This window comes from Vigna unguiculata, chromosome 9 (genome assembly GCF_004118075.2).
Source record: "Vigna unguiculata cultivar IT97K-499-35 chromosome 9, ASM411807v1, whole genome shotgun sequence".
In the NCBI taxonomy this organism is placed as follows: Eukaryota; Viridiplantae; Streptophyta; class Magnoliopsida; order Fabales; family Fabaceae; genus Vigna; species Vigna unguiculata.
In genome coordinates, this window is record NC_040287.1 from 6,222,709 (window position 1) to 6,238,128 (window position 15,420).

Genomic DNA, 15,420 nt, shown 5'->3' on the forward strand with positions numbered 1-15,420 from the left:
ATTTATAAAATAGGTCATCTTATTATTCATTTATCAATATTTGTCAAATGAATTGATATAAATAGTTCGGTGGAAAAACTTTACAATGTTATCCATCAAATAAGACTTTATTCATCATTTAAAATATTGACAAAATGTGATAGTTAGTTACTACTTTTATTTTTTAAGAAAACCTAGCTGAATACTCTTATTGGAAAAAAAAAAGTTAGAGAACCAAGGATTAAAAATAAAGGCATGGATGTGGGAATTTAAAGCATGCAAAAAAAAAAAAAATCAGTTATTCAATTCTAAATAAAAGTTTCTGTAAAAAATAAATTAATACAATTTTTTGAAATTGGATATAGTTAATGTTAGATAGAGATGTTAAAATAAATATAAACTTGTGAATTAGTTCTAATTAAATTTTTTAAAAAAATTTAAATGATTATTAAGCTAAATCCAGCTCACTCAACTTACATATTGAACAAATTTGAACATATAAAAAATATATCAAATAATTAAACTACCTCACTTTTAGTTTAATGTAACTAAATAAATCACGGATTTACTAACTTTTAAAAATACAAGTGATGAAAGGGTATTATAGTGATTCACTATCTGACAACTGTTTGAAAAAGAAAGGCTGAACTTTGCACTTTGCAGCTGGTAACTGGTAATAAGTGAAAGAGGAAGCATCATTTTTTGTTTGATTCTTTCATTGTTTCTTCTGTACTAAGGTAAATCAAAAAAAGAAACAATACCCAATTCAATTTATTTATTAAATGTTACATCAATTTATTTTTTAAATAAAAAAACAAACATCTTTCATATTTATATCTTTGAAGGAGAATAGAATACTAATTCAAATGAATAGATTAAAATTTGTTGCATTAAATGATTATTCATATTTTTTCCCTTGCACAACTAAAAACAAGTAAATTGATTAATATCTCAGGATTAATTTTCCCACTCCAAATAAATTGTAAGTTGTTAAAAGAATACATAATAAAACGTGTTCGGATGAATGTTATATCATATTTGTTTATATAGTCAACTACTTATAAATTATTACATACTATTTTATAGTCTGTAATAAAATACATTAAACTAAAAAGATAACAGTGTAATTTATAATATTTATACATCAATGTTAGTGATCAATTAGTATAATTCTTAGAAATCTTATTTTACTTTCACATGTATGATTGGAGGAGAGTGTACTTCGGTTTTTAAAGAACATATATTAAAAGTTACATTAAAGATAAATTGTTTATTAGTGTAAAACATTAAATTTGTTGATCAATGCAAAATAGATAAACAATGAAAATATATATTTTATTGATTAAATACGTTTTTATTCCTTAATTTTAAATAAAAAGTGAATTAATTTTTTAAAAATTTTAAACCAATTTAATTTTATATTTTATAAGTTTAATATTTTAATTATATTTTATTAAATTTATTTAATATTTTTATAATTAATATTAAAATAAAAATATATCAAATAATATAAATAACTTAAATATAATTCCGATCTTTATAAAAAGAATTAAATAAACAACATCATATTTAACCTTATTTAAATGGAATACTTAATGTTATGTCGAAGAAACCGGTTTGTGTAACACACACATTCCACCCACTCTCTATTCTGTTTCTATCCTGACAGGATCACATGCACATGCAGACAACTCCACACCCGCACATCTTCATCTCACATGGATGGATCATGCACTTGTGATCTCTTCCCAGAGTCTACGTGACATATGACCCACACAAACATTTCACCCCTTCTTCCTCTCCCCACTAACACATTAACAAATTCATAAAAATACAAAAACTAAATTAAATAAAGGAAAAACCTTTCTGCCAGCTCTAACCAGATTGGTATTGCACATTCTTAAGATACCCCAAGAAAAAAAAATATTAAGAAAAAAAAACACCCTTTTCTCTTATCTCTGTCTCTCCTTCCATTGAGACAGACACCTTTGAATTGTTTGTTCCTCTGCCTGTCTTATGTCCAATGTAAGAGTGTGTTATAGATTATTACTCTCTCTCTCTTTCTCTCTCTTTATCTGCATTGTTTGTGGCTGTTGCCGTACAAGGTTTTGTGTGGTTTCCTTTGTGAAACTCATCAAGGTTTTCTTTCGGGTGCCAAGGGATTAAGCTCTCTGGGACATTCCTTTTTCTTCTTGCAGTTTTGTTTTGTAAGCGGACGAGGAGGTTGTGGGGGAACTTTGACAACCAAAACATGAATTGTATGGTTCAGTGAGATAAAGTTTTCACCTTTCGTGTGTTGTGAGGACCCAAATCTGTAGAATTTGGGTAAATTGGTTGGATGGTATTTTCTGTATTTTTATTGGAAATTGTCTGGCTTCAACTGGGAAAACATCTATCTTTCTGAATGCTTCCCTGCATTTCGAACTACAGAACTCTGGAAACTGTTTCATTCTTTTTGTAATTGTCAGGGTTAGAACTGCACATAATTGAGGAAAAGAGAGGAGGTTCATTTAATTTCTCTGTTGAGCACATGTGGATTTTCTTTCAGGATGTTTCAGGATAGTGATGGTCCTGTTAGCTTGTGAAGTTCTGGATTCCGTATTCTTCTATTTTGCACTAGAATAATATTCCTTTTCCAAAAGGGGTTTGCACACAGTGTTGTGTGAGTAGATTTAAGAGTAATAAATCATACAGCTTTATGAAGAGGGTGTAACTGATTGTGGTAGTTGAGGGGTCTAGTTCAATTGAAAAGGAGAAAGGTTGACATGGCAGCAAAACTCCTTCAATCTTTAGCAGATGAAAACCCAGATCTGCAGAAGCAGATAGGATGCATGACTGGGATTTTTCAGCTTTTTGATCGTCACCATGCTCTCACGGCTCGCCGCATTGCCCATAAGAGACTTCCTTCTGGTATTCTCCTAATAGGAACATATTCAATGTTACTAATTCAGTTGTGTTTTTTTGTTTCTTCTCTCTGTTTTTACCACTTGGCAATCTCTGATATGATTAATCATTCAATTAGTTGATTTTAGTGATAGCACTGATTAGTAATTGATCTTATCACATGGATGTCAATCTTATGTCAGTATAAGTTGCATTTGTGGATCGTATTTTATTTTATTTTATTTTTTGCTTTTCTATGAATTAGCATCTGACTTTCCCAGTTTGGAAGAGAGGGGATGTTTTTGCATTTCTTTTTAAAATTTTGTATCATCAGGTTATTTGATTTACTCTATATTCAGTAACACTACTTGATAGATTATTTTTGATAAACTTTTGAGAGATTTTATTTTTACAATATTAACTGTAAGTTCAATCTAAATCTTTGTTGTGTTGTATGCGGTGATCCTCTCTGTGAAATGGTCAGTTGATGTCCTTTGCATCACCATTGTTGGCTCTTGGTCATATGTTTCATTTTCATTGGAGTATTTTGCAACTTCCATCTAATGCTTATGTTTTCCTTAGGTAATTCACACTTCAGTGATGGAAGCTTGGAAAGAGATTCTAATAATATACACCATCGCCAAGCAACAACTGTACGAACCTTCCTTTCATCCACATTTTTTGCTGTTTGTAGTTAAAAATGACTGAATTAGGCTTTAAATTGAGACAGAAAAGTTTTGTTGCCATATGAGTATGCATTTATTGATTCTATGATATGCTATTCCATCACTTATGATTGAACTTAACTGCCATTTATAGGAGACAAATGTAGAAGATTAAGACTTGAGCATGTTTTAATCATTTTCTAGATTTATCATCTCATGTCATGGACTTCTGCACAATCATTTCTTTTTCTTTTACATGAAAACAATTTCATGTATAGTAGCCAGATACTTTCTAATGCTGATGCATGTATTTTAACTATCAAGAAATATGACAGTATTCACATGAAACTGGACTTACGGGGCAAACTGAATTCATTGCAGGATACTAGCTTAAACAAGGGTGTGAATGAAAGGCAGAGAATTTCAACCGAATCATCAAGAGCATCATTCTCTTCTTGTTCATCATCAGTGTCCTCTTTGGACTGCAAGGCTGAAGCAGAGGCTCCATTTGACCGGATTCTTTTTCCTGAAACTCCTTCAAGGGATGCAGCCATGAACCAATCAACCATCTCTTCCCATTTTGGATGTAACTCCCTTGACCTGAGGGATGTGGTAAAAGATTCTATGTATAGGGAAGCCCGAGGGCTGTCAGTGAAGACTACAGGCAAAGAAGAATCTGCCATTAACGGCATGAAGCACAGGGATTCACCGCGTCCTGTGCAGTTGCCCAAATCTGTTGATGGATCTTATAGAGGTGGAATAGATGAAAAACAAAGTGTGCCTATTGATCTAAAGGAGTCTATCCGAGTCCTTGCTAAACTTAGAGAAGCACCTTGGTATTATGCAGAAACTAAAGAACTTCCAAGATCATCACATGAAGTAAAAGATGGACCCTGGCATTCAAACTCAAAGGATGCTTCTTGGTTTGCTTATGAAGGAAAAGAAATAAGTCGTTTATCTTTTGAATCACGAGAGACCATCAAATCCACGCCAAAACTAAAAGAGCTTCCCAGACTTTCACTGGATAGTAAGGAAGGTTCATTACGCCCTTATAGTTCTGATTCAGCTACTCACCCGTCAAGAAACATTTACACTGGCACACCCACATCAAATGACAAATTCTCTACCCTACAACAGCCTTCAACAATCCCCAATCGTCTTCCTGGTGTTGTGGCAAAATTAATGGGCTTGGAAGCATTACCGGATTCCTCTTTGGCTGGTGACACTCAACCAAGTTCAACTGAAGCTTACTCAGCACAAGATAGTAGTCAGTTTCCAAGGTCATCAAAACCAGGACTTACCAGGCCACTCCGATTTTCTCATTCTCCGAAAATTTCATTGAAAGACCCAACTTCCCCAAGGCGAAAAAATTCTGATCTAGTAATGAAACCCATCTCAAGTTCAAGGTTTCCCATTGAACCCGCACCATGGAAGCAGCAAGATGGAAATCGAAGCTCCCAGAAACTGAATTTAAGGGGTGTAAAAGCTCCAGCGAGAGCACCAGATACCTTTCCTTCAGTTTATAGTGAGATAGAGAAGAGATTGAAGGATCTTGAATTCAAACAATCTGGAAGGGATCTCAGAGCATTAAAACAGATACTTGAAGCAATGCAAGAAAAGGGACTATTAGAGAGCAGAAAAGAAGAACAAGCTCCAAATGTTGTTGGAAGTCAAAATGAGTATGAACAAAAATCTACCAGCCAAGATCAGAATACCAGGTCATTAAGGCAACAAAACTCTCAGAGAAACAATTTTCTATCATCCACAATCAAGGGATCTGAATCAGCAAGGGCTTTTGAATCCCCAATAGTGATAATGAAACCAGCAAAGCTTGTTGAGAAAACTGCAATTCCTGCTTCTTCAGTCATTCCAATCGGTGGTCTTTCTGTTTCCCAGAAACACCAGAATGGCGGTGTGTATGTAGAGAATAAAACCAGTACATCTGCTACTCGAGTAGCAAAAGAACAGTCTTCCAGGAACATTCATCGGGATGCTTCTGCCAGTTCCATTGATAAGAAAGCAAATGGTAGTAAGACTACTAGATCTGCACAATCTCAATCTAGGTCTCAACAACATCTAAAAGAAAATAGCCAAAGTTCTGTGAAGCACTCAGGAACTGTGAGCCCTAGATTGCAACAGAAGAAGTTGGAGTTAGAGAAGCGATCTCGTCCACCTCCTCCACCATCAGATTCAACCAAACTCAGAAGGCAATCTGGTAAGAAGGCAACAGAGTCAGGTTCACCAGGTGGGAAACAAAGACCCAAAACCCCCAACTCGCGCCATAATGATGAGCAATTGAGTGAGATAAGCAACGAATCAAGAAGTTTAAGTTGCCTCGGGGATGAAATCTCTTTGCAATCAGACAGTTTAACTGTCAACTCAAAGATGGAAGTGGAAGTCACAAGTAGTTTAAAGTCTGTTGAAATTGATGACAGCCAAAGCCCATCTTTGAAGGGTGTGAAGCAATTGATTTCAGAGACAACGCAGAAAGTAGGAGCCATTTTCATCTTTATAATCAAGCTTTCTGATTAGCACAATGTGATAAAATTGAAAATTTAAGCAAATAGTATATTCCTTTTACCAATGTTGATAATGTGCATATCTTGCTTACTGTTCCAGAAATCAACTCCAAGGTTGGATGAGGCTGAGTCAGTTGCAGAACTTGGAGCAGATGCCCCAGAGCATCCAAGTCCTATCTCAGTTCTTGATGGATCGGTGTACAGAGATGATATGCCATCCCCAGTAAAGCAGATATCTGAGGATTCAAAAGGTATAGTTTCTGTCTTCTAGATAAAGAAACTAATTAAAATTGTTGGACAAGGTCTTAATCTTTTCAGAACCAGATGAGCATTAGGATGGATTGCAGATTTGTCTCTTGTCCATTTTATTTTTGAGTATGTGCATGTAGAATTAGTTGCTCTCAAAGGTAACAATGGTATTGGTACTAGCTAGAGAGAGCTAGCACATGCGTTACACATTGAAAATTATTATGGGCCATGACATTAAGAAAACTTTGGCTTTGTAAATTCTTCCTTGCTTAATGTGCATGTCCTGAAATTCGTCCTGAAGATTTGCCCAATAGATATCACTTGTAATCATGTGAATTTTTTTCACCTTCCTAATTATAATATCAAATTTTGCAGGTGATGATGGTCAAGATTCCAAAGAAAATGAGATTACAGATCAGTGGAACCCAGCAGAAAGCCTTTCATTTCACAGCATGGGATCAGGAGAGATCAATAGAAAAAAATTACAAAACATAGACCACCTTGTTCAGAAGCTTCGACGGCTGAACTCCAGTCACGATGAAGCTAGAATTGACTACATTGCTTCCCTATGTGAGAACTCAAATCCAGATCACAGATACATCTCTGAAATATTATTAGCTTCAGGCCTCTTGCTCAGAGATTTGAGTTCCGAGTTGCTGACATTTCAACTTCACTCTTCGGGTAATCCCATTAACCCCGAGTTATTCCTTGTCTTGGAACAGACCAAGGCAAGTAGTTTGCTTTCAAAAGAAGAAAGCACCCCGGAAAAAGATTCTAACATGAAGCTGAACAAAGAGAAATTTCACAGGAAATTCATCTTTGATTCTGTGAATGAGATTCTTGGTGCCAAATTAGGCTCATCCCCAGAGCCATGGTTTCTGCCTAACAGTAACAGACTCACCAAGAAAACCTTGAGTGCTCAAAAGCTCCTCAAAGAACTATGCTTTGAGATCGAAAAGATTCAAGCCAAGAAGCCAGAATGCTGCTTAGAAGATGAAGATGATGATCTGAAAAGCATGCTGTGTCAAGATGTTATGCTTGGCTCAGAAAGTTGGACAGATTTTCATGGTTATTTACCTGGGGTTGTGTTGGATGTTGAGAGACTTATATTCAAAGACTTGGTTGATGAAGTTGTGATTGGTGAATCATCTGGTTTGCGAGTCAAGCCACCAGTTAGGCGCAGGAAGCTATTTGGAAAGTAGTTTGTTCAGTTATTCCCTTTCTCACTGATGTTAGATCTATATAATTTTCTTGTCATTTGCTTATAAAAAATTTCTTGGTTCAAGGCATATAAGTTTGCTTCTTAGAGCTTTGATTATTTATTTTTTTGCTAAGATGTAAAGAAATTTGAGATACCATGGATTTATGGCATACATAATACATAAAAACTAAAGGTTCCTTATTTGAAACATCTTTGTGTTTCTCTCTTCTTCCATATTGTGACTTGATTGCAATGGTTCCTATTTTTCATGCCATGAATACCTTGCAACTTACGTTACCACTCCCTTGGTGCAGAATGCTGCATGATAAGTGTTTTCATTGTACACTAGTGTTTTTGTGAGAAAGGATTCTTAAATAATGATTAACAATTTTAAAACTTTCAGTTTCGTTTTTTAATGGTTTCTCAAGCAAATATTTTTGAAATTGTGTAAATATCTAGATTTAAATAAATAATTATTATATTTATATTGACATAAATATTTTGATACCGTGTTAAATATATAGATAACAAAACATTTACACATTTTTCAACTTTTTATAACCATTTTTTATGTAACACCAATTTGTAGAAGGTTGTAACTAAAAATAACTTTTATTTCACATCAAACTTGTTTAATCGTTATTAAAACGTGCCACGATTGCTTTCTAATTGATATCACACCTTTACTAGAAACACCATATTTAATAAGTGCTTCGTTGATCTTTTATTATAGTGAGCTAATATTTCTCTGAGGTGTCGCAACTTTCTTTATTTGCATAGTAGTATCTTTCACATCTTCACAATTTCCACATTTTGTACTTCATATTTCACTTATGTCTCAGAAAATTTCACCTAACAACTAGAGAATGTTTATAAATGATTGCATATTTTCTCTTGATAACTTATATATCCGAAAAGCAATTTGAGTTAAGTGATTTGTCTTCGTATTTTCATACGAAAAAACATATTTGAAACAAATATTATTAAACTTTTTCCCGAGCAATTAAACACAGAATAGAATATCTCGTCAAATTAACATTTACATATTTATATTCCCGAATTATTTATATAATGATTAATTGAGAATAACTTCTTTTAAGAATATCATCTTTAACTTTAATGATATTAATATTTTTAGATCTCAACATTCTTTTTTGTCTAAATCGTGTATCAAATAAAATTTAGTACGAAAGAATAATTCATTAGGACTATGTCTAATTCTTTTCCAAAAACTTTTGAATGATTGCACTGATAAGAAACTTTGATTATAACGAATATAGAAATCATTTTTGGTTTACACAATTACACAAATAACTCTTGATAATCTCTTTCAATTTTTTCCAAGATTAAGAAATCTAGTGTCATTTGTTATCACTTCTAGCTAGACCTATAAAAGACTTTAATAGGAAGGTTAATCTTGTAAAGAAAATGCATAGCTTAAGGTTCTTTATAGGTAGATTACTTCAAAAAGTGGAAGATACAAAAGTTATCACATTCATACAACAAATATGAATAATACAAGAAGAAAGAATATTTTTTTTACAAAAGAATGAAAGACCATATTACAAGTAACTTTTTTATGACACAGATGAGTTATACAAGACTAGACACAGTCAACATTTGAATGTTTGCTAGAATATCACTTATGATTTTGATGATAATGAATAATATTAAGTTTTGGTTAAATCTAATGAGCTTGCTAAGTATGCATTACGTAAAGTATCTCAAAAGATACATGATCAAGAGCAAACACAACCTAATGAAACATTGGACTTATAAAGCACAAAACAAGAACAAACACAAATGCTTAAAGTTCTAAATGTGTAGAAGAATAGATACACCTACATAACATAAAACAACTAAGTCAAAGACTAAATATTCATGCAAAATAGCATATGCACTCAAATGATTATATCTTTAAACGCATGAAAGAGCGTCTATTGAAGAGTATATATTACAATTTTTGAAGTAGATATTGATACACAAACAATTTAATTGCGAGTGTTGTATGCCCATTTCAATGCAATACATAAAAAAAAATATATAGCTACTTAGATAACTCACATTTCCCTCAACAAAAGGAGAAAATCAATGAAAGTTCAAACTAAAAGTTGGACATTTCTAATAAAATGTTAACACAAAAGAGAAAGCTGAAAACATTATATTACAACATAACGCCTATAAAAAGCCATGCTATGTAAGTGAATATTGATGATGATTTTTTCTTAATGTACATTTGAATATCTTGTCTAAAACTTCCTTCTTTATGTCCTATATTATAAGAGGTCTCTAATCCAAAATAAAGTAATGATATAATTAAGAATTAAAACCTTTAATTTCACTAAATTTATATAATGAGCCTTTATAGCTCAGTGGTAAAGTGTCAGTCTTGTAAACTGAAGGTCTGTAGTTCAATCCTGCATGAAGACAATTTTACATAAGGTTATAAAATTATTTTAGCGAAATTTATTAATATTGTTTTCGCTTGAAACATATATATTATTGTCAAAATGAATTTTAAAGATAATAGTGTCTTAGGAACTAAAATGAATATGGATTAAAAAGTGTATAGTACTAAAGACTAAAATAGATTACTCTTTAAATATAGAGACCAAATGTAAGGTTTATAGAAAGGTAAAAACTAAAAAAATTAAAGGTGACGTGATTTTTTTATTATGGTTTACTACTTGCCATTAACGAATAAGTTTTTTGTAAAGTGAGTTAATCTCTATAACATAAATAAAGGAATATTTATTTTTATATTTTAATGGATCAATATTATGAACACTTCATACTAAATCACTAATCCATAGTAAAATAATTTAGATTGAACCTTCGGAAAAACAATTTTATTACACAGTACAAATCTAGTATTAATGATTTTATCACCAAACCAGCCTCCGTAGCATAGTGGTAGTGCGTTCGCTTCGTAAGCGAAAGGTCGCGAGTTCGATCCTCGCCGGGTGCTTTTTTCTCTTTTATATGATCTAAATATATAGATTGGGCTCGTTACTCGTCTTCATATGCGAGACATGTGGATTGGGTCACACAAAAAAAGTAGATTGGGCTTGTTACTGCGTCTTCATATTAGGAAAATACTTAAAAATATCTAGTAATCTCAATATCTTTTTCAATTGAGAGCAAAATAAATAAAATAGACATTGTCGAAAAACTACTCTACGGTAAAAACATGGAATTATATTCTTAAAAGGTTAAGCTCATTTCAGCTATGTAGCTACGTTCTGTATGTGTGTTTAATTGCGTGGGTATAAACATTATCTCTAATGTTTCACCTTAGTAAAAAAAACATTCAAATTTGTCTTATGTTTTGATTTTGCAAAACCCAAAATTTTAAAAATTGCAATGACATTTTTTAATTATGTAAGTCCTTTAGAATTCAATTCTTTATAAAACCAAAGCCTAAACTCAAACATCAGTCTTATAGCTTCATTTTTCATTTGTTCCAGAACCGAAGCCTAAAATTACAACAAATATTTAAAATATTATTTTTTTATAGAACAGGGGAATAAACTTCAATTCTACTAATAACCGATACCTATTATGTAATATGCTTCAGTTATTAGTAAAATTGAAGTCTATTATCTTGTCAGGGTTAAAATTTTAGCAAAGTTACTTCCTTTGCCATTTGAACGCGCCTCTGCGAAATTCATCATTTCCTCCATTTTCATTTTCGGTTGAAGAACGTGATCTTCACATTTTCTCCTCCATTTTCAATCTTTTCTTTCGAAGGCAAAGGTCATCCCACTCGTTCATCTCCCTCGTCTCTCTCTTTTCATTATGGTCTTTCATTTCGTTCATCGCAAATCATTTGAAAGCAAAGGTCATACCTCTCTCTGTGAACGCGAAGCACTTCAAAGCCTCCACGCCACCCACTGTTTGAATGTGAAGCCTCCATAAACAAGGTACCATTACATTTCATTCTTAAACTATTAGGTACGCGAAGAACTTTTTTTTCTCTGTTTCGTTTGTTAATCCATTTTGGTTATTTATTGAACAAGAACTATTCTTGCATTAAGGAGGCAAACCATTGCTGCACTTGCAAAGCATTCACCACTGTCAAACATCCTTCGTTGTTGAAGCATACAAAGCCTAGTCCCCCATTTTTCTTGTGTTTTCCATTATAGTATTGTGGTTTGGTTCTGGAAGAATTAGAGCCTAATATGGAAGTTTAGGCTTTGGTTTATAGCCAAACCTAAAAAATATCATTTTTTACCTTGCCTGAATATGTTTCGGTTGTAAAACTGAAGCACAATGTCCAAAATAATCGATGCCAAATTTCTTTACTACACTAGTGTCACCCAATTATTATTATAATGATTTTCTTGCCTTATTTGATACTTTTAAATAAGATCATGTTATATATCATTATACACTTTAACATCTCAGCATGCTGACATTCTGATATTCAAAATCCATCCCTCATTTGATAGTTACAAATCTTTTTGTTTGATGATTTTTTATGTGTAATAGGCTAATGTAGTCTAGTGTTTAGTTGTTTGAGATTATATAATAATCTTAGTTAACACCGCTCGATACTTGTTTTTGAAAATAATAATATGATATGATTTTTTTCATAAACAAGAAGGAAAACTAAATTTTTTTTGCTATAATTTAATTAATTTATTCACAATAAAATGTAAAATTTCAAAGAAATTAAATAGAAATTTCTATGAAATCATTTGAATACTCTCTTATAGTAATGTTCATTTTTCTCTTTATAAAATCATTTTCTATTTAAAATGGAAACACGGGTATCAAGCTCAAAATCATTTTCAATTAAAAAAGTACTTCAAATGCTCATGAATTAAACATATTGACTGTGCAAATTATAAATGATGTAGGTTCAAATTTTAAAACATTACGCCACTATTTATATATATATATATATATATATATATATATATATTATTATTATTATTGTGTATATATATTATTAATAATTTATTATAATATAAAAAATATGTACGATTTGTGTGTGAATGAAGAAAAACATGACACATGAGTTTTTGAACTCTTAACTCATTTACTCCGTGGGCAACAAAAAAAATCAAAAATACAAGATACATCATCAATATCTTAATTAAGAGACATTAACAAATCTACTTCACTTGATGCATACTTATTTAAATAAGTTATAGTGAATTATTTAAATATAAACGACTTTGACAACTATTAGTTATATCACATCTTTTGCTCCTTCCATAAAAAGTCTCCAACCTACTTTACACAAATACTAGACTCAGTTTTGTTCCTTGCATAAGAAGTCTCCTACCTACTTTAAGTAAATACTAGATTAATAAGTCAATTTCAATAAACATTTGTTACATCAATGTCATATTATAATTTCAAATGTTCTCATTTTATTATCGTGTCATTCTAGATATAACATATTGAATGAAAGAACTAGTGCAACATATATTGTCTTTTGTTTTGTCTTTCTTATAATTTTATTGAGTTGAGGTGAAATAGAAAATTGGAGGTTAAGAGTGCAACTACTAGGTTATACATTGGATAACAACCATTGTGGGAGTTCATATTAATAGAGGTTGGAATAAGGTAATATGTTACAATCAACTAATATAATTATGTAGCAAATTTTCAACAAGATACAACTGCTAGACTCACACACATTAGATTACATAAGAAATACATGGACAAAATATATTGTTATGACAAAGTAGTATAAATTTGAACAACGTTAGAGAAAAATTTCAACACCATGTGGTTTTTTTTAAGTGCTAAAAACAACTAAGTATAAAAACATAATTATGCCCCGTCTAAAAGCTAATGGTTAATCTCAACAATAGATCATGTAATATGCAAGTGTTTTATTTGACTAATGATACAATGTTGTGCAATATAATTTTATGTCTAACATAATACATATGTGCTCAAATGATAATCGCATAAGAATAATTAAAATGGAAACATATAAATGTTAATTCTGTTAGAAATTATGATTTCTCAAATATTACTATATATTAATTAGAGCTGTTAAAAGGGGTCACCCGACCCAACCCGACTCGGCCTGCGACGGGTTGGCCACTTAGTGGGTCAACCCAATCCGGCTCACTTATTAGCGTGCCAAAAAAATTAGAACCCGACCCGATCCACCACGGGTTGGCGAGTTAAACGGGTTGGCTCACTGGCTCACTTAATTAAAAAAAAACACACACACACACACACAATTTTTTTTCTTCAATCCCAAGAAAATTAAATTATAATTCTGATTAAAATCTAAATAAACTTCAATACAATCCAAATAAAATCCCAAATTATGTTAAACTCCAAATACAAACCAAAATCACAAAAATATAAATTACTATCTAACATCAAATCATTCTTGTCACTTATCAAATTGTAGTATTAGAGTCTTGAATGGATAAATCCACAACATTTTCTTTACCTTCTTTTATACCAATTTTTGTAAAATGATCCCAAACCTTAGAAGTAGTTCCCCTAGGTACTTTCTCTACCAAAATTTGTACCCTCATTATCAATCTCTTCTACGGTGGCAAAGAATCATTCAAATTATCATTAACACATTGATCATCTACTGTTTCAGAATTCATTTTGTTCTGTAATCACCATAAAAGTTAACTATATAAACAAACAACCAAAAATTTCAAGTAGCATAACTTTAAAACAAAATAAAGTATGAAGTGAAAGTGAGAGAGAAAGATGAGAGATAGAAATTAGAATTGTGAAAATAATGAACAATCAAATAATGTGAAGTCTGGAAGCAGTGGTTTCAAGACGACAACCACAAACAAAAAGATGCAATGGTGAATTAAAGAGAATAACATTTAGTTAGGATTTTATTTTTTTAATATTATATATATATATATATATATATTAATTTAATATTTAAAATTTATTGGCGGGATGAGTCGGGTTCTTAGTGAATTGGGTTCAATTTTAACCCATACTGAAATTTGTAATTTTTTTTCAACCCAACTAAGCCTGAACCCGTGATGAGCCGGGTTGGCTCGCGGGTTATAACCCATTTTGACGGCTCTAATATTAATAATAAAAATATAAAATAATATAATAATTATTAAAGTAATAATAATACTAAGACATATATATAAATCAACGAATATTAATCAAAGACCCAACAACTACTGCACAAGGCAATACAAATACACAATACACAATCATATGTGTTTCAAACCATATGCGTTTCTCTCCCAAAATACAACAACTCGTCAGATCGATTGAGTGGAGCGAATGATCACTGAACCTTATGAACACCACTGTTTTAAGAGATAATATAGAGAAGGAAAGAAGAACACTCTTGAGAAAACTCTAGTGTTTATTGTGTCTGTTGTTGTCTTTTCCCATGCACCTAAATGGTATTTATAGGTAGGAAAAAGAGACACAACAAGAATAAATAGTAATAAGAATATAGCCGTTAGTCATAAATGACATTAACCCATAAAATTAAAAGTCCATAAAAATATTAATAACAATAGAATTTTATTTTAATTATTTTTTTTAAATTATAATAAAATATTTCCAACAAATTCTATGTTGCAAAAATATGCTACTTCCATCTTGTAAAGAAATTTGTTAAGCAAAAGACAAAGTCAGATAAAGGATCTCTTAAACAAAGAACTAAATTTATTTTTCGTTTGGCAATTAGTTGAACTAAGCATTGTAAATTTCGCAAGAATTGCTTAATTCAAACAACAATGCAGTTTGGACAAATGAAGGAAATGCAAATTGCCAAAAAAAATATAAGTACATCAACTATTGCGATGTTGCATAATGAAAAAAAAAACATTTCTTGTTACATGGTCTACATTTAATGCATCCATGAATGTCAAGCTCTTCAGAAGAAATAAAAATGATTAAAAAGAGCTCAAGTAGCTTAAGGACCAAAAGTGAGTTTATAACTACT

The 15,420-nt window shown here is 31.5% G+C and overlaps 1 protein-coding gene and 2 non-coding genes across 4 annotated transcripts; all 3 read left to right on the forward strand.

The window, feature by feature from the left end:
• The first annotated feature begins 1,852 nt into the window (after positions 1-1,852).
• LOC114162945 (protein LONGIFOLIA 2) lies at positions 1,853-7,704 on the forward strand. Of its 2 annotated transcripts, XM_028046960.1 has the most exons (6): positions 1,853-2,004; positions 2,139-2,889; positions 3,445-3,515; positions 3,909-6,017; positions 6,147-6,297; positions 6,671-7,704. In XM_028046960.1, the coding sequence occupies exons 2-6, from the start codon at positions 2,745-2,747 to the stop codon at positions 7,495-7,497; spliced, it is 3,303 nt and encodes a 1,100-aa protein (XP_027902761.1). In that variant the 5' UTR covers positions 1,853-2,004; positions 2,139-2,744; the 3' UTR covers positions 7,498-7,704. The 2 variants fall into 2 exon arrangements, with proteins under 2 accessions (XP_027902761.1, XP_027902760.1); XM_028046959.1 differs by having other exon boundaries at positions 1,853-2,889.
• A 2,150-nt stretch (positions 7,705-9,854) lies between these two features.
• On the forward strand, positions 9,855-9,926 carry TRNAT-UGU. Its single transcript has one exon. It is a non-coding gene; the product is annotated as a tRNA-Thr (tRNA).
• A 466-nt stretch (positions 9,927-10,392) lies between these two features.
• TRNAT-CGU lies at positions 10,393-10,464 on the forward strand. Its single transcript has one exon. It is a non-coding gene; the product is annotated as a tRNA-Thr (tRNA).
• Positions 10,465-15,420: the final 4,956 nt, after the last annotated feature.